The following is a 23,824-nucleotide window of genomic DNA, read 5'->3' as shown; positions in this document are numbered from 1 at the left end:
ACATTATATGCAAATACTATTCTGTCTTATGTCAGGGACTTGACTATCCATGGATTTTGGTATATATAGGAGGTCTTGGAATCAATCCTAGGTGGATACCTTAAGGCCTTCTTTGTCTGATATAAATATAGCTTATATGCTATTGGCACATATTTTCATTTTATATATATACTTAAAATCTCCTAATGTGTTATAACTATCACTATATTCAGTTAAAAATTTAGGTTTATCCCCATGTTTGCCCTTTTCATTGTTCTTTGTGCCTTCCTGAATCTTTGAGCTTCCATCTGGGAGCAGAATACACCCTTTAGTATAGTCTTTAGGTTAGACTATTGATACAAATTCTCTACATGAAGTGAAAAATGTTTTTTTTTTTTCCACTTCATTATTGAGGAGTAATTTTACTGGTAGAGAATTTTAGGTTTATAGCTATATTTCTTCAGTATTTTGAAGATAATTCCATTTTATTCTGGCTTCCTTTGATTCTTTCGAGAAGTCAGCTGTCAGTCTAATACTTGCACCTTTGATGTTAATCTGTCTTTTCTCTCAGGTTTTTTTTAATATTTCCTCTATAATTTTTATTTTTAGCATTTTTTACTATATTGTGCTTTTCTTTTTCCTTATCTTGGTTTAGGTCTGGAGATCTACTTGAATCTGTGCTTTTGGCCAATTTTTGCAAAGTCTTAGTCATTATCTTCTGGAATATGCCTCTTTCCCATTCTCTCTTTGCTCTCTTCTGGATACCTTCTATCTATCTAACTTTCTGGACATGCACGAATGGGCCCCGGCAACCTATCTGACCCCATCCCCTGCCATACTCTCGTTACTCACCTGTCTCTATCTTGCTGTTTTTCTAACATGCCAAGCATGCTTCTTACTCCTAGATTTTTAAAAATATTGCTTCCTTAGCCTGGAACACTTTTCAAGATATGTCTAAGACTCATTCCCTTACATGATTCAGGTCTCTGCTCAAATGTGGCCTTATCAGAGAGGCTTTCTCTCACATTTATTCAAAATTATCATCCAGACCTCTCCTCTCCCATATTGTTCTCTAACTCTTTACCTGGTTTTATGCTTCTTCATAGCACTTAATACAATATGACACATTATATATCCAATATTTATTTGCTTATTCTTTGTCTCTCTCCATTTGAATAGAAGTTCTGAAGTTCTGTAAGAGGAGAGAGCTTTTTCCTACCCCCTCCTCACAGTTGTATCCCATCCCCTGGAATAGTGCCTGGATTAAATGTTCAATAAATATTTGTAGGAGAATGAATGAATGATTAATAGATAGCAGATATAGGAAGAGTTCTCTACAGGAAGTGAAGAAAGTGGAGAAGGCAGAATAACAAACTAAGCAAGTCTTTTAATTTGTATGGTCTATATTTTAATCTTTTGAATGTAAAGATAGTATCATTGATCATATTTCTGTTCATCAATGTTACCTAAAATAGCAAAATGAAATATTAATATGTTCAAAGATATAGCTTTCATTAGTTTAAATTAACTATCTCATTTAGTTTAGGCATATGGTCCACAAATTTTTAAGAACATTTAATTTTAATTTAAAAAATTAAGCCTACCAAATAAGATGCATTATTTTCCAGTGACTTAATATGTATATTCAAGACTTTTTCAATTTTTTTATAGTACAAAATTATTGTGATAACACATGAAAATTTATTATTTTAGCAAAAATATTATGAGTGCTTATAAGTGCAAAGGCTAAAACTGATATCCCTACCAACCACAAAAAAATAGGCCAGGCAGCTGGGTACTGCCTAGCCTATTTTTTTTTTTGTGGTTGGCAGGGATATCTCTTTATTGTATAGATACTTAAGGACTCATATAGACCCATCATTTTTTATGGGCAAAAACACCCAACTCCGGTCTTCTAAATGTCTTTTGTAAATTTCTTTCCCTAAATAAATCATAAATCCACCTATAATACCTAGACCCACACAATGTGTATTCATCATAGCTGCTCAAAAGGAATCCACAGTGTAGGTCAGAGCTACTTGATGAGAGAAAGTCTTGACTCTGCTAATAATGTTTTTACCTCACTGGCACCCACAGTATTTTGCCAGATTGCCTGAAGTCAGCATGCCTTCCTGATGGTCACGGACTGTTCTGCTTTTCCAGGAATGTCTCAAAGGGATCCTGCCTGAAAGGAAAGAGGCCACACTGTGATATTTCACTGCTTATAAAGAGGCCAAGAATGGCCTCTGTCTTGTTCTTTTAGCTAGCTTCAAACAAACTTAGCCAGCTTAAAAACAGAAATGGAACTGATGAAGTCATCAACCTAGAGCCTCCCGCTACTGCCCATGTATTTTCTAGTCTAGAATGAAGCTAATAATCTCAAGAACTGCCTCCTAGAAAGGTTAAGGAGAAAAGCATGCCCCATCCCACTTCTCCTCCCATTTCCCACTCTTGAAATAGCATTGTTAGCATCTGATGTGAGCCAGAGGAGTATTTGAGGCTGTGCCATATGTCCCTGTTAGAAACACTGAGCTTATAATGACTAAGAAACTGCAGGGGGTTGTCTAAACCACCAAGGTTATAAAGGGCACAGCATCATCACAGCTGAACTAAAATTTAATATGATTCTTACTTTACCACCCATGGTGACCTAAGAGGATGGTATGGCGGACAAACTCTAAACAGAGGGCTCAGTTGTGGCTCACCAAGAAGCTAAATATGCTATTTTCACGGTAGAATAGGGAGGAAGAAACTGGTAAATATTTCCAAATGTCATGTGTTTACATAAGAATCTATTCACTATTTTTAAAATTCTTCTGAGAAGTACTTTAGAAGTAATCCCTAAATTTAAAGTATTTATAACAAAAATTTTACATATTCTCACCAGTTTAGAGCATTACCCAGAAGGAATTGTGACTCCATGGTCCAGGGGATTAGAGTTAGTCATTAGGGGTGGGAATTTCTTCTCAGAATGAAGTTAGAGCGCCGTAACCATCTTATGTGACCAAGTAGATGTTTGAGAAAGATCTGGAATTATTGTAATGAAGGTGAGTAGCACTGAGAATGCCCATAGAGTCTGTAGCTTAGATGGGGGTCGGTGTCACCATGATCTTAGTGTTGCACTTTTTGGAAACCAAGTTTAGGTGAGGAATGAAGTCACAATCCCCTAAGAAGAGAATAATGAATAAACTAGTTATCAGCTTATTACTTTAGAGTAGAAAACAGACGCCATGCAGGAATCATTCTGCATATGTGGTGAAGCCTTCTTGGTGAGCAGACAAACAAAAAAGAAAATTCACTTTTTCTAAAAAGAATAGCACATCAGACCTTTGTAGCCTGGAGAACTCATTCTTCTCTACTTTAGAGATGTTTCTTTTTCTAATAACTGGGAAGGGCTGTCTCTAACCAGAGCTCCTGTACCACACCTAAAGATATCAATACTTTCTCATTCTCCAACTTTTAGTTTTCCCATTTTTATTGGTCCTCAAAACTTTGTCTTTGCAGTACTCCCTGCCTCATCATACTTGTGACAAGCTGAATTCCTAAGACCGAGGCTTGTATTACAAAGGATGCAATTTAGATGAGCAACTCCCTGGTGAGATGAGTGGCTCTCTGGCAAACGGGGTGGAGAACATAGAGAACTAAGAATCAGGAAACTTGGGGCCTATATCTAGGGCATCTGTTACCTAACATTCTGACCCAGACTATGTTTTTCTTGCTTCACTGGCTTAGGCTGCAAAATAAGGTCCCTTTCACCTTTGACACATAATCCAGATCTCATACTTTACTTTAGTAATTTTAGAAAGAAGACATTTAGGCCGAGGAGATGAATCTCTGTTCTTATTGAGGTAATGAGGTTTTGTACCATTTTATTTTTCTTGGTAAAGTCTTTGCTTATAATCTGGCAGCCTTTATTTGTATTCCTTTTTCTTCCTTTGGCTGGCTGGAGAGCAAGTGCCATTGACATGGCCCAAAGAGTGTCTTCTTTTCAGCCTTGGAGCAAGGAGTCTCAGCGTAGAGCACCCCCACTCCCTCCCCAAATGCCTGTGAATGACAAGGCAGGAAAAACATTTTTTAATTAAGTCAATTCAATTGTTACAAGTTGAATTAATCTCTAATTTAGGGATATCATGGGAAACTATTTATAATACATGCCAGCTGACCCTTATCCAAATTTCCATGGAAATAGCAATGTTATAACACAGGGTGTTCTCGGACTGCTCTAAAAATTCCAGCTGGTTTAAGTATGATACTGAACTGAAAAATGAAGCCTTCTACTAACAGATGTGTTGAAGTATGCACTCAGGTGCTCAGGAGGTATAGGCTTAGCTTAAAAAATTCAAGGCATGATACCCTGGGCTTTCCCTCAAACCTCTTTAATTAAGACCTCTGATACTGTTGTGTTGTTTCTATCTGAACTCAAATGGGAATTGCAGAAAGTTTTGCAGTTTTTTTTTTTCTTCTCCATGAGGTAGAGATTCGTCTATGCCAGGAGAAGTGAAGATAGTCATGTCTTTCTCTTGAATGATGTAATAAAGTTTTGCAAGGGATAAACCATGTTTCACTTGTATCAGATTTATTTATCAAATGTGTTACCATTAAGAGTATGAAAATATTTCAGCTGAGGCTGGGCGCAGTGGCTCATGACCGTAATCCCAGCACTTTGGGAGGCCAAGGCAGGTGGATCACCTGAGGTCAGGAGTTCGAGACCAGCCTGGCCAACATGGTGAAACCCTGCCTCTACTAAAAATATAAAAATTAGCTGGGCACGGTGGCAGGCACCTATAATCCCATCTACTCTGGAGGCTAAGGCAGGGAGAATTACTTGAACCCAGGAGGCAGAGGTTGTAGTGAGCCAAGATCATGCCATTGCACTCCAGCCTAGGTGACACAGCAAGACGCTGTATCAAAAAAGAAAAAAATTCATTTGAAATAATAGCATATGGGAGAAATTAGCCATGTATTTATAATACACCTAGTAAAAGTGCAGATGCCATGACTATATTGCATGCTTGGTGAGAGTAATGGCAGGTTTGCTATATTCAAAACATTTGAATTAATCTGTTCAAACCATGCATAGCATTACAGAAATGACATTCCAGCACAGTGACTGCAGTCTGCAGCAGTTGCAGTTTTGTCATCTATACGACGTCAAACAAGATGCAAACAACCAGGCTTGGTAGATAGAATACCCTTCGAGAATTGAGTAATCCTGAGATGACTTTGCTCATCACTGATGTCCTGTGATGTCAACTGAAGGCTTGTCTTGCCCATTTCACCTTGTCATTGTGGTTATTGGTTTTCTCCATTAAAATGGAAAATTGGATTATATTTAGCAGAATGAACATATATTTGATGCTTTAGGTAAAATATATACAGTCATATGCCACATAATGACTTGATGTTTTAGGTAAAATATATCCAGTCATATGCTACATAATTCAACATTTTGATCAATGATGAACTGCATATATAACAGTGGTCCCATAAGATTAAAATTAATATTTTTACTGTACTTTTTTATGTTTAGATACACAAACGTCATTGTGTTACAGCTGCCTACACTATTCAGTAACATGGCATACTATACTCTATTGCACTCCATGTGCGCCATTGCACTCCAGCCTAGGTGACAGCCTAGGTTTGTAGCCTAGGAGCAAATAGGCTATACCACATATCCTAGGTGGGTAGTAAGCTATACCATCTAGATTCGTGTAAGTACAGTCTATGATGTTCACACAACAATGTAATCACCTAATGACGCATTTCTCAGAATGTATCCCAGTCATTAAATGATGTATGACTGTATGTATAATCTGAAGTTAGCACCCTTTAGCAAACTCCTGAATCATTAATTTGCAACCTTTGGTTACATCTTTTCTTACCATTATAAGAATTTGCTTAATATGAATTTGTGGATTAAAGTGATTTAAAATGCTCTCTGTATAAGGGAGATCAGCCCTTTGTCTGTGGTATGAGATGACAATATTTTTTCCCCAGTTTGACATTTTTCGTTTGAAAAATTTTTTTTGTCATGTAGATTTAAAATGTTTTTCCAGTACAATCATGTGTTTAACATTGGGGATACATTCTGAGAAATGCATCATCAGGCAATTTCTTTGTTGTGCAAATATTGTAGGGTAGACTTACACAAACCTAGACGGTAGAGCCTACTACACACCTAGGATGTGTGGTATAGCCTATTGCTCCTATTTTACAGACCTATATGGCATGTTATTGTACTTAATACTGTAAGCAATGGCAACACAATGGTAAGTATTTGTGTACCTAAACATAGAAAAGGCACAGTGAAAATATGGTGTTATAATCCTGTGGGACCATTGTCACATACATAGTCCATCTTTTTTTTTTTTTAATTTATTTTTTATTTATTTTTTATTTTGCAATGGAGTCTCGCTCTATCACCCAGGCTGGAGTGTAGTGGTGCAATCTCAGCTCATCGCGACCTCTGCCTCCCAGGTTCAAGTGATTCTCCTGCCTCAGCCTCCTGAGTAATCCCCTCAATCTCAGCTCACTGCAACCTCTGCCTCCCTGGTTCAAGCGACTCTCCTGCCTCAGCCTCCCAAGTACGTGGGATTACAGATGCACGCCACCATGCCTGGCTAATTTTTGTATTTTTTTTTTAGTAGAGATGGGGTTTTACCATATTGGCCAGGCTTGTCTCGAACTCCTGGCCTCAAGTGATCCGCCTGCCTCGGCCTTCCAAAGTGCTGGAATTACTGGCAGGCCCATAGGCCGTCATTGATGGAAACACTGTTATGCTGTGTGGGTGACTATAGTTTTTTTGTTTTGTTTTGTTTTGTTTTGTTTTGAATCCACAGCTGACCTGAAAGTCTTTTATGTCTCCAAATTTTAACAGAAAGCCTTTCCACTCTTAGTAGAGATAGTTTCCTTTGTTTTCTTCTAGTATTTTAATTATTTCATTTTTAAAATTTAAATCTTTACTCCTTTAGAATTTACCTGGTATATAGTATGAGGCATGAATTCAACTTAATTTTATTAAAAACACCTCTCCAGTTTTCTCAAGACAACTTGAGTTGTTCATCTTTTCCTCGCTGATTTAACTTATGTATTTATTTATTTATTTATTTAGAGATGGGGCCTGACTCTGTCACCCAGGCTGGAGTGCAGTGGTGCAATCTCAGTTCACTGCAACCTCTGCCTCCTGGGTTCAAGCAATTCTTGTGCCTCAGCCTCCCGAGTAGCTGGGCTTACAGGTGTGCACCACCACACCCGGCTAATTTTTATATTTTTAGTAGAGACGGAGTTTCACCATGTTGGCCAGGCTTGTCTCGAACTCCTGACGTCAAGTGATCTGCCTGTCTCAGCCTCCCAAAGTGCTGGGATTACAGGCATGAGCCACTGTGCCTGGCTTAGATACCCTATATATCATACACCAAATTTTGTATGTATTGAGATCTTTTTCTGAATTTCCTGTTCTGTTTTCTTGATTTGTCTATTCCTGTGTCAGGAATACACCTTCAATTATTGTAGCTTTATATTATTTTATAATTGCTAGGAATTGTCCCCCTCATTTTATTCTCTTTTGGAGATTTCCTTGAAATCCTTGTTTTATATTTTTCCATATAATTTTCATTTTTGAATTGACACATAATAATTATACATATTAATGGACTACATAGTGATGTTTCAATATATACAATGCTTAGTGATCAGATCAGGATAATTAGCGTATCCATAATCTCGAACATTTATAATTTCTTTGTTTTGGAAGAATTCAATACCCTCTCTTCTAGCTATTTGAAAATATGTAATATTGTTAACTATAGTCACCCTATAGTGCTATAAAACAGAACTTACTCTTCCTGTACAGCTGTAATTTTGTGTCCTCTAACATATCTCACCATCTTCCCCTTCCCCCATCTCCCTTTCCTCTAGTAACTTCTCTTCTACTTTTTACTTGTGTGAGATTGACTTTTTTTAGCTCGTGCATATGAATGAGAATATGAGGTGTTTAACTTTCTGTTCCTGGCTCATTTCACTTAACATAATGTTCTTCAGTCCCATCCATGTTGCGGGAATCACAGGATTTCATTCTTTTTTATGGCCGAATTGTATTCCATTGTGTATATATACCACATTTCCTTGATTATTTATCTATTGTTGGACACTTAAGTTGATTCCGTATCTTAGCTACTTTGAATGGCGCAGCAATAAACATGGGGGTGCAGATATCTCTTCAATGTACTGATTTCCTTTCCTTAGGATAAATGCTGAGTAGTGGGATTGTTGGATCATATGGCAGTTCTATTTGCAGTTTTTTGAGGAATCTCTATATTGTTCTCCATAGTGGTTTTGTTGGTTTACATTCCCACCAACAGTGTATAAGTGTTTCCTTTTCTCTGCATCCTTTTGTCTTTTTGATAATAGCTATCCTAACTGGGGTAAGATGATATCTCACTGTGATTTTGACTGGCATTTCCTTCATGATTAGTGATGTTGAGCTTTTTTTCTCCATGCATTTTTTGGACTAATGTATGTCTCTTTTGAGAAATGTCTATTCAGATCATTTGCCCATTTTTTAATCCGATTCTTTTTTTGCTGTTGTGATGTTTGATTTCCTTGTATATTCTGGATATTAATCCCCTGTTGGATGAATAGTTTGCACATATTTTCTCCCATTCTATAGGTTGCCTTTGCACTCTGTTGTTTCTTTTGCTGTGCAGAAGCTTTTCAGTTGGATATAATCTATTTATTTTTGCTTTTGTTGCCTGTGCTTTTGAGGTCTTATTCATAAAATCTTGCCCCAGACCAATGTCCTGGAACTTTTCTCCTATGTTTTTGTCTAGGAGTTTTATAGTTTTAGGTATTACATTTAGGTCTTTAATCCACTTGAAGTTGATTTTTATGTAGAGTGAGAGATGGAGGTCTAGTTTCATTCTTCTGCATGTGGCTATTTAGTTTTCCCAGCACCATTTATTGAAAAGATTGTTCTTTCCCCCAATTAATGTTCTTGGCATCTTTGTCAAAAATGGGTTGCCTGTAGATAAATGGATTAATTTCTGGGTTCTCTATTCTGTTCTACTGATCTCTGTGTTATTTTTTAATGTATACTTAAGAATTTGTTTGTCTCATTCTCCCCCCACCCCTACCCTTCTCTGGTTTTTGGCCTTGTTACTGTAATTATAATTAATTGCTAAATTAGCTTAGGGAGAACAACTTTATAAAGTTGAGTCTTCCTATCTAACTTGGTATGTCTTTCCCTTTGTACAAGTCTTTGTGTCTTCAGGAATGCCTTAAAATTTTATTAGTAAATATGGCACATTTCTAAAGCTTTTTCTTAAGTATTTAATCTTTTGCAATTGCTGTTGTAAATAGTCTTCCCCCATTTCATCTTCCAACTTTCTGTGTTTGTAATCTAAAATCTATTGATATATATAATAATTCTCTATCCTGCTACCTTACTGAGTTTTCTTATTGTTTACTTTTTTAACTGAATATCATAGGTTTTTCTGTATTCATCACAAATTGTAGTTTTATTATGTTCTCTAAATTTTTATACCTCTAGTTTCTTTCTCTTAGTAATTGTATTGTCTAATATCTAATATCTAGGATGTTAAGTAATGGTGGTGACAAATGAGCATCCTTCTTTGTTCCTGAATTGAGTGGGAATACCTCTAGTGTTGTCCCGCTAAGCATAATGGTTACTTTGGAATCAAGGTATATTTCATCAAGTTAAGAAGGTATCCACTTATTTCTACCATTGACTTCAACATATTTCTAAATCATAGTAAAGCCCCAGGGCTATGTACCTGCACTATGATAGTATAAAAGCTCTAAAAGGAAAGAAACTTAGGACCCTCTAGTCTACCTTCCTCCCATCATGAGTAATAAATTCCAAGCACAGGAAGGTTGTAACTACTCCCTGCCCCAAAGTCCTAAAATTAGATTCGAAGACAATTTGGAACACTGTCTCTTAGGTCTTATACCAGCGTTTTTGGGGGTATGTTAGGGTAACACTATTTCTCTATAACATTATTTCTCTTCCCTTGTGCTCTCTCCTTGAGATTTTCCCATTTTACCCTTCTCTTCTCATCCCACTTCTGGGACTTCACATGTATTACTTGGCTGTGCATTTTTCCTCCAGCCTGCCATTGCTGACAAGCCAAGTTTATCGTAGGAGATTTCTAGACAGTGACATAATACCTTCCCCACCCAAAAAGACTCTTTGCTATTTGCTCTTCCTGGACAAAGTACATTGTCTTCCAAATGCTGTTGGTTACATCTGGAATTAAAGCAGAAAGCTCATTGGAGCTGCTGAACACCTCAAAATATACTTCAGTTTTGACAGTGCCTTTAGCAAGGTGATTTTAGCCAACAGTGAAAGTATCACAGACACTATTGTATCTTATATTCATTTGTAGGTGGTATTCAGATTTCAAAAGAAATTGTCATAATACTTATAATATTTAAATGGAAAACAATTACATATTAGTGCTGTACTTCTGATTTTAGATTCACCTGTGTCATAACTTTAACATCAAAATTAGTAAATGTTTCATATGCTAAGAAAACTTATATGCAAATGGAAAAAATCTAAGCCAATTATTTTCATAATGTTCTACTGTGAAACAAAAGATAGTATTTCTGTCCATATGTAGTTATCAGACTCGAGTCAGATAGACTTGGGTTAGAATTCTGGATTTACCACCACTTGGCTGGGTGACTGGACACAAGTAACATATTCTCAACTGAGTCTCACGTTCCTCAGCTGCAGAATGGGGACAGAAATACTTTGTACAGTTATATGAGAATTAAGAAAAGAATGCACACAAAATGCTTAGCCAGTGGCTACCATGCCCTAAGACTTTAATAAATGATAACTATTACTATAGCCTATCGTTAATGGCTGTAATAAAGCCTGTTGTTTTTAACTTTTATTAACTTAGATATTAAAGAATAAATATTGCAATTTGAGCCAGTGTGGGACTATAATTGCAAAGCAACTCATTTATCCACACAGCCTCCTTTCTGAGAGTTAGAACTAATGTACTTCGAAGGATTTGACTGAAGTTCTGCTCTGGATTTTCTTAGGAATTATTTGGGCAACCATGTCTGTTAACACTTACCTAGAACCACAAGACTGAAAGTATGTTATTGTTTGATTAGGTTTTCATTAGCCGATTATTATTTACTGACCATATGATAAGTGGAATAGAAAAGTATCACAAAAGACATATGATTCCTACTCTACATATTTAGAACTAAAAACAGATGGGCATCTTTGATTTACATGCTCATCAGGTAATTTTAAAGGGTCCACTTTGTGCTAGATATAATACCATGCCCTAGGGATACATAGATGAAAAGATAGCCCCCTACTCTGAAGAAACTTATGGTCTAGTATGGTGTCTAGAATGGAACTTAGAAGTCACTTCCTATAGGAAGTCTTCCCTAAACTTCAGATAGGGAAAATGTCCCTCTTATGTGGTCCCATAGCCCCCATGCTTACACTTAAGTTTGGCATTTGTCACACTGTAGATTGTCTCCTATGCTAGACTGTAGGCTGCTTGAGAACAGGGACTATGTCTTACTCATCACAGAAGAAGGTAACTAAAACATAATCTTGGCCCTTGAAGAACTTAAAATTGAGTGACAAATATAAACTACTAACATATGTAAACAACTAAACTCACTAGACATTTTTATGAATTATAAATTCTACAGAGTATATGCTACAAGAGGTAGGAGGTTTTGGAAAGGTGATTTAGAGGATATGCCATTTCAGTTTAGAAGGAATGGTGTGATTTCCATGGTCGAGGTGGGCAAATGAATCCAAGGTTAGGGAACATCATGAGCAAAGGCACAGAATTGGGACTGTACATGGGCTACTTAAGAAATAGTAAGGAGTTCCATGTGAGTGGACTCTGGTAAGAATGTTAGGTAGGGGATTGGTTGTAGCTGATCTTGGATGCAATAGTAGGGTGTTTGGATTTTCTTCTGCAGGCAGTGGTGCATTGACAAGGATATTTGAGCAAAAGGGACATGATTACTTTATCAATAGTGTAAATGATGGGAAAAGAGAGATAATATTCAGGAAGGGGACTCCTGGGACTCCCAGTAATGTAGACAAGAGATATTAAGGTGAGAATAGATATGGAAAGGGAACAATTCTGGAAGCATTGTGCAAATTGACTTGTCAGACTCTAATTTGGAATAAGGGAGATTCCAATTTAAGAGTCCTTATTTCCTGCCTCGGCGGAGCTTGCAGTGAGCCAAGATCGCGCCACTGCACACCAGCCTGGATGACACAGCGAGACTCCGTCCCAAAAAAAAAAAAAAAAAAAAAGAGTCCTTATTTCAAAGGTGATGGCTCTAGTTTACATTCTCTGTCATTTACATGCTCTGGCCATGGCATGGGTAAAGTCACTCAGAAAGCGTTTAAAGAAAAGCCAGAGGGAGGTCACAGAACCTTGTGGAAAACTTATATTTAAGGGGTACGTAAATCTTCAGATTTAGAAGAGATTATGTTTCAAAACTTACTAAAAAGACAAAAATGGGCTGGGCACAGTGGCTCATGCCTATAATCCCAGCACTCTGAGGCCGAGGCACGAGGACTGCTTGAGCCCAGGAGTGCAAGATGAGCCTGGGCAACACAGTGAGACCTTATCACTACCAGAAAAAATAAATAAATTAGCTGGGCACGGTGGCATGTGCCTGTAGTCCCAGCTACTAGGCTGGCTGAGGCAGATCACTTGAGCCCAGGAGGAGTGAGGCTGCAGTGAGCTATGATTGTACCACTGCACTCCAGCCTTGGCAACAGAGCAAGACCCTGTTTCAAAAAAAAAAAAAAAAAAAATCTCACAGACATAGTTTTCATCCTTTAAGTGGTTTACTTAACATCTGGTTTATGGCAGAGCCCCCAACCCCTGACTTGTAGCTCAGTGCACTTTCTATTTTATGCTCTAGATTTTAGTTTAATGCTAAATGTGAGGATATCACCTACCTTTTCCATCCTCATCTATCTTAGTAAACCGGATTAAATTTGAATTCTGGACCCCTTTACTTAAAGTATCTTCTATCTCAGCCAGGCGCAGTGGCTCACACTATAATGCCAGCACTTTGGGAGGCCAAGGTGGGCAGATCACGAGGTCAGGAGTTCGAGACCAGCCTGGCCAGCATGAAACCCTGTTTCTACTAAAAATACAGAATTTAGCTAGGCATGGTGGCACGTGTCTGTAATCCCAGCTACTCAGGAGGCTGAGGCAGGAGAATCACTTGAACCTGGGGAGGCAGAGGTTGCAGTGAGCCGAGATTGCGCCATTGCACTCCAGCAGAACTCCGTCTCAGGGCGGGTGGGGCGGGGGGGTTTGAAAGTATCTTCTATCTCGTATGTTTATAGCTACCAACAGCAAAGAGAAAATTGTGCCACTGGAAAACAGGGCGCAAGTCATCTATGTGGATGCCACTTAAAATTATGTGATATGAATTGATATAAAAAGCCTAAATCTACCTTATGTTTCAAAGGCAATAAGTTAATCTTATACATCATTGTTTTCATAGTCTTTATGTAAAAGAAAAACTACTTCATTTTCAAATGGTAAATTATTATCCCCCAAATACATTGCTGTATACAGAAGTGGAAAGATTTTGCTCAAATAAGCCAAAGTAAATGATTTCATTATAATTATATATAAGTTTTTGTTGGTACTAATACTGTAATTGTCTATAGCATACGCCATAGGTATTGTTTGAAATTGTTTTTATCTCTTAATTATCAAATGAAATATACCTCAAAGAGGGAGGCCTGAAAAGACATGAAACTTTGAAATATAGGGCACCTTAAAAAGCAAGTATACGGTGAGGCCAGTCTTCAGAATAGCATCATCCCTGTTGAACAACATAAAAAATATATGGATTTGATTATATATTTGGCTGGAAGATAAAAAATGAACCATCATGAGCCATTATTAAAGAAGTGTTTACAACTGAAAAACTCTGATAAAGGTCAGTTGACAAAATGAGTGGAGCACTGTAAATACTAAGAGTTGATGGCCCATGCCTAGATAATGCAGTGTTTCTTTTCTTAGAAAATGGATTTTAGCCATTTGAATGTGGCCTAGTAAATGATCCTATTACAATTTTCACATATCAATTCATGGTTTACCCAAAAAGGTCTGCAGCACACTTTTAAATTGGCCTTTTTCTGGCAGAGAGGTTCCAGAAAAATAATGTGGTTTTTTTTTGTTTTGAATTTATTTGCTTACTTTGAGTTTCTTTTTCTTAAGCAAGAATATTAAAGTACAATATACATACAGAGAAGTATGTTTTCTAAATGTACAACTCGGTGAAGTTTCACAAGGTGAATATACTTACTTATCCAGCACCCAGATCAAGACACAAATCACCAGCCCTTCAGAATCTACCATCTCTTACTTCCTTCCAGTCAATAGGTACTTACCACCCCAAAGTTTATTGGGAGACAATTCTCCCATGTGTCTCATGTTTCTGCATATCTTGTGAGCAAAGGCACTGACTGCGTGTGTTCAGAATGTCTTTACCAGGCAGCCTTGGAAGACTGTCTCCAGAGCAAAGGGCAGGTGTGCTTATAGTCTTGAAAATAGAGACTATGTCCCTTAGAGGCAAAGAACAGGTTTGCTTACTATTCGGTATAATACAGATGTCTCCCTTCAAAGCGAAAAGGACAGGCATGCTTACTGCCCATTATAAAAGATTCAGATTCCCTATGTTCCCTACAGGAGTTCCTCTCCTGTAACACAATCCACTGTATGTACAGGTGTCACTTGCCTTTATGTTGCCTTGTGGGAATTAGAGCTCAGGGAACCAGTGCAAATACTGACACTCTGACTATTGAGTTGTAAGGTCCTTTGTCTCTGACCTAGCATGTAAGGCTAACTTGTTAAGCTTGCAAGGAGGGTAAATCTCAGACCCATCACTGTCCTTGGCAGTAAGCACTATTCTGACTTCTACTACCATAGATTAGTTTTACCCGCTGTTACACTTCATACATAAAAGAATTATATAGCATGTACTCTGTCTGGCTTCTTACATCCAACAACATATTTGTGAGATTCATTCATATTATTGCATGTAGGCATAATTCTTTCTGAATAGTATTCCATTGTGTGAACATTTTAAAAAATAGTTGGTTTATTTTTTCCACTACTGATGGACATTGGGGCAGCTCCCAGTGTCAGCTATTAAAATTGTGTTGTTATAAATACTTTATGCATGTCTTTGAGTGAATATATGTATATATTTCCGTTGGGTATATTCCCAGAACTAGATCAGAGGGTATGCACTGGTTCTGTCAAAACAACTTTCTAAAGTATTTGTACAAAGCTACTCTCCCATAAACAGTATATGAGCCTTTTGGTATCTCTGTTATTTTCAACCTTTGTTATTTTCCATCATCTTTGTTTTGTTTTTTTTTCAGTGACATGCTTTAATTTTACCATCATCCATTCATAAGGAAAGATGCCATTGGCATAATAGAATTATACCATTGGCCTAAGATAAATATGCCAATGGTTGGGCGGATCACAAGGTCAGGAGATTGAGTCCATCCTGGTTAACACGGTGAAACCCCATTTCTACTAAAAATACAAAAAATTAGCCGGGCATGGTTGCGGGCACCTGTAGTCCCAGCTGCTCGGGAGGCTGAGGCAGGAGAATGGCGTGAACCCGGGAGGCGGAGCTTGCAGTGAGCCGAGATCATGCCACTGCACTCCAGCCTGGGCGACAGAGCGAGACTCCGTCTCACAGAAAAAAAAAAAAAAAAAAAAAAAAAAATGCCAATGGTATAATTCCCATTTCACAAAACAATCTCACAAGCACTTCCACTCTTTAGGCTGAGGCAGGTGGATCACGAGGTCAGGAGTTCAAGACCAGCCTGGCCAACATGGTGAAACCCCATCTCTACTAAAAATACAAAAATTAGCCAGGTGTGGTGGCACACACCTATAATCCCAGCTACTGAGGAGGCTGAGAAAAGAGACATGTCAATTACTAAGTTGTTACCAGGACAAGTTATCAAAAAAGACAATGAAAGCCATAAATTTTTCGTAATTTATTTATCCATGAACACAACAGTTTCCAGTCTTCAGCATCAGATAAGACCAAGTTATTCAAATTAAAGTGTTAAAGATCTGGTTTTAACAGAAACAAGATCAGGCTGAAAACTGTCATGAATATCCATATCCACATAATGTACAAAAAATAAAGACTGATATTATTCCAAATGTTCCTATTTGAAAGTAAAAGAAAATCTGTACAGCTGAATCTTCCCAGTAAACAGAAAGAGAAAATATTATAACACAGTATTAATCTTCCACATAAGTAACGCCACATGCAAACAAGAAAGAGAACACCCAAAACTGCAGTGTTTCTTCAAAGAACCCTTCTCTAGGGAACACATTTAACACTCCAACCATCTTCTATTCTTCTATGTGCATACTAAAAAAAGTACTTCTCTTCCTATCATAACTAGTCAACCCAGTGTTAATGCTAGGCCCGATTTTCCCTTGAATCATTTCTGCCTTTTTGTTCAGTTTTCCCTGCCTAGAGCACCCATCACAATCTCTTTAGTTTTTCTATCCACTCTGAAATAGAAATCACCTTTCATTCCATACAGCTCTGTATTGCTTTAAACCCACTAGGAATTGCTAAAGAGGGGTGAGGGGCTGAGAAGAAAGAAGAGTGGGCAATAAGAGGTCTGGCAGTCTATTTTACAGAACAGCCTGCCTCTGGACATGACAAAGAGAGCCAAGAAACTAAAAAGCCTGCTTCTGCAGATGTTTCTGAACTACTACTTTGTTTTTTTTTAAAGGAAGACAGAAGAGATTCATGAGAGATGAGAGAAAAGAAAGTGTAAACTCACTCTGGCACTTCATTAGGTTCAGGAAGGGAGGCAAATAAAGGTACCTAGATTTGGAATAAATCCACTGGTTGTGGCTGAGAAAGCCTGGTACTTGTCAAGAACGCCAACATATTAACCTTGCCATGAGGATAGGGTCTGACATGTGCCCTCAACCACTTGTCTAACAGTCGGGTTTCTAAGTGATGAGGGTGGTGGTGGTAAAGAGAGGTCTTTTGGAAGAGGAACAGGTCTTTTGTGTGCTGACAGGAAAGCTGTGTCCACCACCAGTGTTCTGGAGATCCCTGTTTATTAGAAACCAGAGTGGAGCTGGCAATGGTCTGGGATATGTTCACTCAGCATGGAGCTGCCCAAGGTGGTGGGAATAGCCAGTAGCAGGCAGCAATAGGTGACCAGAGTCTCAGGAAAAGTAATGGAGTCCCATAATTCACACAGACCAAGTTGCCCCCTGCTGTTCTCCCTTGAATTCATTAATGCCCAGCAATTGTCCACAGGCCATGCACCTGTACTGTCAGATGCAGAGCAGGGTGAGCCGAATAGGTTCTTAGACACAGCTAGAAATCCAGGTAGGAGGAGCCAGACCAGAGGTCCTGGGAACAAACAGAGTCCAAACAAAGGTAAATACAGTGTAACCAACAGCATCATTCGCTTCGCTTAGAAGGATGTGACCCATCGGCTGGGAGCATGTGATGTTAATGCAGAATAGCAAGACGACCAGGTGAAAGGGGAGCAGCATAGCCACCAAGGTTTCAATCTTCAGGTTGAGAGAAAGGGAAGTTTAAACAGAGGGTACAGGAAAGTCAGAACAAAAAAAGTAAAGGGCATACCTAATGCTGTTTGCCCAAGCACAGGTCCAGCTGGTGGTGGCAGGGGACCTTCTGCAGGAGTAATTCCAAAGGCAAAGGTTAACCAGACTGAAACTCAAAGGGCCTGGGGATCTCCACTGGCTCCCTTATCGGGCGACGTCTAGCTCTATGGGTGTCTTCACCGAACAGGTAGTACTGCACTGGATTTGACCAGAGGTCCTCTTTAATAATCTGAGCAATCCTGTCGGACTCTGGGAGGCTGTGGTCTGAAAACCAGGTGAAGAAGCTGCAGATGACATGTCGGTTCCTATGAATGAAGGACTGGGGTCCATGGCCCCGGCGCCACATGATTAGAGTGGAAAAAGACACCACTTGGCCGAAGGATCTGACCTCATATACCTTTACAATCAGCTTGTTTCTGAAGTAAGGGTTTCTTTGAAAGAAGAACTTAAACTTGCAGCCTCTCCTAGGGTGTCTGAGCTCCTTCACTTCCAAATTGGTTAAGTAGCTTAACATCTGGGCATCTTGGCCTCTAATCATGGCAAACAGCTGTGGGTGGTGGCGGAAAGCAGTGACCCAGAAGCCCGGGATATTGCGAATGATGTCATTCCTCTGCTGCAGGTAGTATTCATGCACCTGCCCAAACCTGCGCTCCACCTGCAGGAGGGCCCTGTCAGCCTCTGCATTCACGGAGTCCAGTTCCAGCTGGATGGGCTCTAGGGAGTTCAGGTGGAGACCCACGTTCAGGGGCCCAGGCCCTGCCCCTGTGTTTACCTCATCTATTGCTCTGTTTCCTTCCGCCACGTCCATTTCTTCGCCTCCTGGCTTCTCATCCACTGGGGCTGAGAGCATGGCACACTCCTCAGGCTTCACGTCCTCGGCCTTCACCTCTGCAATCACTTCAGACTCCGACCTCCCTGCACCACAGGTTTCGAGAGCCTTCTCCCCACCTAGGCCGCCCATCTCTTCACCCGGAAAGCCATTTTTGAGGCTGCCGTCAGTTGTCAGCGAGGCAGAGGCTGCTTCTAGGCCCTCCAAGGGTGGTGGAGTTACTTCCTGCCCCGCTTTGATGGCTCCATTACCCCCATCGACCAAGATGTGGAAAGTATGGCCACTACCTGCGGGATCCCGGGGCGCGACCCCCTCCTCTGGAAGCCGGGGCGGTGGGAACACGATCGGCTCCAAGCGGCCATCAAACGTATCTGCTATTACCTGGGTCGCCTTGCTCTTTTCTCGGGACCTCTGGCCCTGGTGCGGGTCTTCCGGGGTATGGTCGAGAGTAGCGGGGCTGTGAGGACTCTCCGGGAGGCTCATGTTGGTAGCGGCCAGGGAAGTAGTGGGTAGCGGCCAGGCCAGTGGTGGGTAGCGTCAACGTTCCTCACACAAAATGGCGAGTAAACACCTCGACCATTTGCGCCGCCCACTCTTCAGTCTCGCGACACCCACCCCTCAGTCTCGCGACACCCACCCCTCAGTCTCGCGAGTCTGTGGTGGTGTCCTTACATCTTTGTTATTTTAGCCATCGTGCTGGATGAGTAGTGGTATCACATGGTGGTTTTAATTTGCATTTAGCCAAACTCTAATGAGCTGAGAACCTTCTCATGTGTTTGTTGGCCACTAGGATATTCTCTGTTGTGCAGTATCCGAGGCTTCTCCCTATTTCTCTACTGGGCAGACGTTCTTTTTCATATGGATTTGTAGGAAACCTTTGCACATGCTAGATACTAGTCTTTCTTCCAGCATAGGTATTACAAATATTTCTCCTCCAGTATAGGTATTACAAATATTTCCTCCCACTCTGTGGGGTTACTTTTTCTTTTTTTTTTTTTTTTTTTTTTTTTTGTTGGAGAGGGAGTTTCGCTGTCTCCCAGGCTGGAGTACAATGGTGCAATCTCAGCTCACTGAAGCTGCCGCCTCCCAAGTTCAAGCGATTCTCCTGCTTCAGCCTCCCAAGTAGCCGGGATTACAGGCGTCCACCACCATGCCTGGTTTTTTTGTCATTTTATTTTTAGTCAAGACATGGTTTCACCATGTTGGCCAGTCTGGTCTTGAACTCCTGGCCTCAGGTGATCCACCCACCTTGGCCTCCCAAACTGCTGGGATTACAGGCATGAGAAACCACACCTGGCCTACTTTTTCACCATCTTAATGGTACCTTTTAAAGAACAAAAGTTTTTCATCTTAATATGTGCCAATTTGTCATTTCCTCCTTTACCTTAGTGTTTTTCTGCTCTGTTTAAGCAATCTTATCTCTCACCTGGGCACAGTGCCTCACGCCTGTAATCCTAGCACTTTGAGAGGCGGAGACGGGAGGATCAGTTGAGCCTAGGAGTTAGAGACCAGCCTGGGCACCATAGCAAGACCCCATCTCTATTTTTAAAAAGAAGAAAAAAAGAGGAATCTTATCTCACCAAGATTGTTCAAATTTATAGATGCCATCCATCTGGAATTGATTTTTATGAGTGGGGTCACAATTTTTTTTTATATGAATATCTAATTGACCTAGCACTGTTTATTGAAAAGACCATTCTTTCCCCATGCATAGGTCTTTAAATGTTTCCATCAAAAGTGACATAAATCATTGGCTACAGCTAGTCAGCTGGCCTTGTCTAACTTTAATAGGACGGGGAGGTGTAATCTTCTCTTAAGCCTAGAAGGAGGAAACTGGAAATATTGGCAAGTGCTGTATCACTCATCATGAAAAATACTTTGAGAAATATATAAAAGACCAACAGAATTAGGTCAAAGGACATAGAGAAAAGGTAATAATAAACAGGAGAAATTTATGTAAGACAATACAGAGCATCAACCAAAGATTAACAATAAAAGGAGAGAGAAAATATGCAATATTTGGAAAGAAAATTATAGTCATATTGATGGTTTAAACAAATATAAGACAGGATGTTAGACAGCTTTATGCCAATACATTTTCAAACTTAGATGAAATATATGGCTTCATAGAACCGTATAACTTATCAACATGGACTGAAATGCAATAGAAAATCTAAATAGACCTAGAGACAATAAATAAATGGAATCAGTAGCTTAAAAAAATCTTTTCACAAAAACAGCATGAGGTTCAAATGATTTTGAGGCAACTACTACCAAACCTTCAAGGAACACATAATCCATTTTTATATTTATTAAACATTCAACAAATACTTTATTAAACATTCAACAAATGTTTATTGGGTACCTACTGTGTGCCTGGTACTCTTATAGGCCCTCTGGATATAACAGTGAACAGACCAAAGATTTCTTCTCTCTTGGGGTTTACATTTTAGCAGGGGAGAAAGATAACAATAACAAGAAAACAGTATTGCACATTAGAAAGTTGTAAGTGCTATGGAAAAAACAATAGAGCAAGGAGATTGAAAGTCCTGGGGGTAGGGAGTGGGGAGCAGATTGTAGTATGAAATAGGGTGGTCAGAGGAAGCCTCATTGAAAATATGAGATTGTGGCAAAGAGTCAAAGAAGTTGAAGGAGTCAGCTAGTAGAAATCCTGGAGGACAGCATTTCAGTACCAGAAGTGCTAAGCAGAGGCACTAAGAAAGGAGCATGCCTGGAATGTTCAAGATATAACAAGGAGGCCAGCATGACTGGAGCAAAGTGAATGAGGGAGGCTAGATCAAGTAGGGTCTTGTATGATAGTGTAAGAAATTTGGCTTTTATTCTTAGTGAAATGGGAAATTACTACAGGATTTTGAGCAGAGGACACAAAATCTGACTTAAGTTTTGCGTGAATCACTCTGGCTCCTGGGTGAAAAATAATCTGTATGGTGGCAATGGTAGATTTAGGGGGATCTTTTAAGAGGTTACTGCAGTAACCCAGGTGAAAGATGTTTCTCGGACCAGGTGGTAGCAATGGAGGTGGATGGTGGATATAGTATGATGGTAGAGTCAGCCTGATTTCATGGTAAATTGGCTATGGGATCTCTTAGTTCATTTTCTGTTGCTGTAACTGAATACCTGAGACTGGGTAATTTATAAAGAAAAGCTTATTTAACTGACAGTTCTGGAGGATGAGAAGTCCAATATGCTGTGCTATGAAGTAGCATAACAAAAAAGCAGAAGAGCTAGCAAGCACCTGGGAAAGAATGGACAAGAGAGGCTGACTTGCATTATAGCAACCCACTCTCTCAAACACTAATCCATTCCCATGAGAAGTTATCCAGCCTTGCAAGAAAGACATAAATCCATCTTAACAACCTTATCACCTCTTAAAGGCCCCACCTCCCAGCATGGGGTATAAGAGAAAGAAGTCAAGGATGACTCCAAGGATTTTGACCTGAGCAACTACTAGGATGGAGTTACTGGAAGCAGAGATGGTGAAGGTTATAAGGAAGATCTTCGCAGGAAAATCAGAGTTCTCTCTCTTTTATAACATATTGTTTGAGATGATAATTGGACACCAGAGTTGAGATGCCAAGTGGGCATAATGAGTTTAGAGCTCAGGAGAGGTCTGAGATAGGTATTCACATTTTGGGATAATCAGCATGCATGGAATTTAAAGCCAAAGGGTTGGATGAGAACACTAAGATAGTGAGTCCTGATAAGCTGGGCCCTGAAGACTCCAAAAGTATAAGGTCAAGAAAAAGAGGAAAAACAGCAAGGAAGACTGAAGAGAGACCAGCAGGGTAGGAAGGAAACCAAGAGAGTGCAATGTGCTTGAAGCCAAATGTGTAAAGGAAGGTGTTTAGCTGTGTCACAGGGTGCTCACAGGTCAGTTAGTATGAGGTCTGAGAAATGACCGTTGGATTTTACAACAAAGAGTCACTGGTGACTCAAAAAGAGCAGTTTCAGTGGAGTGGTGGGGGTTGAAATATGTTTGAAAGGGAAAGGGAGAAAAGAAATTGGAGATTGAATATTGACAGTTCTTTTGAGGAATTTTTCTCCAAAAAGAAACAAAGAAATGGGATCATGACAAGAGTAGTCAAGCTACTTTCAGTGGAGTGGTGGGGTAATAGCTTGCTTGGCTGGAATAAGTTTAAGAGAAAACAGGAAGCGAAAAAGTGAAAACAGCGAGTATATACAACTCTTCTGAGAAGTTTTGTTTCAAAGGAATGGGATGATAGCTGCTGGGGAAATGGATCAAAGAACGTGTTTTTAAAATGGGAGATGAAGCATGTGTAAAGAAGCAGGTTGTTGTGAATGATCCAGTAGGGAGCAGAAACTAATTATGTAAGAGACAGAAGGAAGCATATTGGAGGGATGTCCTGGAATAGACAAGAGGAGGTGGAATCTAGTGCCTAAGTGGAGGAGGAGATGTCAGCTTTAGGAGCATGGCAAGTTCACTAGTGGTAACTGGCAGGAAGTCAAAGTGTGAGGGTGTATATGCTGGTAAACAGGTAGAAGTGATAGTGAGATTTGTGAAATCTTCTTCTGATTGCTTCATTGTTCTCAGTGAAATAGAAAGCAAGATGATCAAATCAGTATGAGGATGGGGCAAGAGGCAGTGGGAGTCTGAGGACAGAGAAGAAGGTATGAAATAGTTGTCTAGAGAGAAGAGTGACTAGACTATGACCTAAAGTATTGTCAGACAACGTTAAAGTCATGAATTGGAAATGAGGCCCATCAGCATGGCTATGAATTTTTCTCCAGCCACATTCAACTTACAGCTGCAGTGTGAATAAGCAGAGTTGGATTTAGAGCTGAAACAAGAAGGGCAAGAGAATAATTATAATAATTGATCTTAGATTTTAAGCTGGAGGAACGGAAGACATACAGGATGAGGTCAGTGAAAAGGTGGTCCGATCAATGAATTGGAACATTCAGGGTACTGAAGGTCTCCTGGGGTCAAGTCCTAGGGAGAATAAGCCAGAGGGCTGAGAGACAGTGGTTTGAGAATGAGCTGCAAGGGATTAGTCAGAATCCTATTCATGAATCCAAGTTGATCTCTAATGAGGCAGACAGAGGATAAGGTCATTGCAGGGGAGGAGGTCAATGAGCCAACAGGCCAGGGTGGGAAGGATAGTCTATGTGTATATTGAAATCACTGAGAGATAAGACAAGAGAGAAGTGAGAATGAGGCAGGAGCTAAAAAACATGAGAAATGAGAGAGAATGACATGAGAGTAGCAACGTTTTAGGGCAATAGGTGGTCCAAACCATTGACAGGAGACTCAAAGCTGGATTTGTATTCTAGGGCCAAGGTATAGCAC

The 23,824-nt window shown here is 39.7% G+C and overlaps 2 protein-coding genes across 2 annotated transcripts in view; one reads left to right on the top strand and one right to left on the bottom strand.

Annotated features, from left to right (window-relative positions):
• Positions 1 to 23,824, top strand: part of ACYP2 (acylphosphatase 2) — a 192,632-nt gene that overhangs the window by 122,827 nt on the left and 45,981 nt on the right. The window lies entirely within an intron of this gene.
• On the bottom strand, positions 15,891 to 19,437 carry TSPYL6 (TSPY like 6). Its single transcript, XM_032179002.2, has one exon. The coding sequence runs from the start codon at positions 18,976 to 18,978 to the stop codon at positions 17,764 to 17,766; it is 1,215 nt and encodes a 404-aa protein (XP_032034893.1). The 5' UTR covers positions 18,979 to 19,437; the 3' UTR covers positions 15,891 to 17,763.

The sequence above is a fragment of the Hylobates moloch genome, unplaced genomic scaffold (genome assembly GCF_009828535.3).
Source record: "Hylobates moloch isolate HMO894 unplaced genomic scaffold, HMol_V3 SCAFFOLD_15, whole genome shotgun sequence".
Classification (NCBI taxonomy): domain Eukaryota; kingdom Metazoa; phylum Chordata; class Mammalia; order Primates; family Hylobatidae; genus Hylobates; species Hylobates moloch.
The sequence above is the reverse complement of the archived record's forward strand: the minus strand, read 5'-3'. Positions and strand labels throughout refer to the sequence as shown.

Bases quoted from the DNA above. Each gene is read 5' to 3' on its own strand.
- TSPYL6 (XM_032179002.2), bottom strand. From the start codon at position 18,978: ATGAGCCTCCCGGAGAGTCCTCACAGCCCCGCTACTCTCGACCATACC.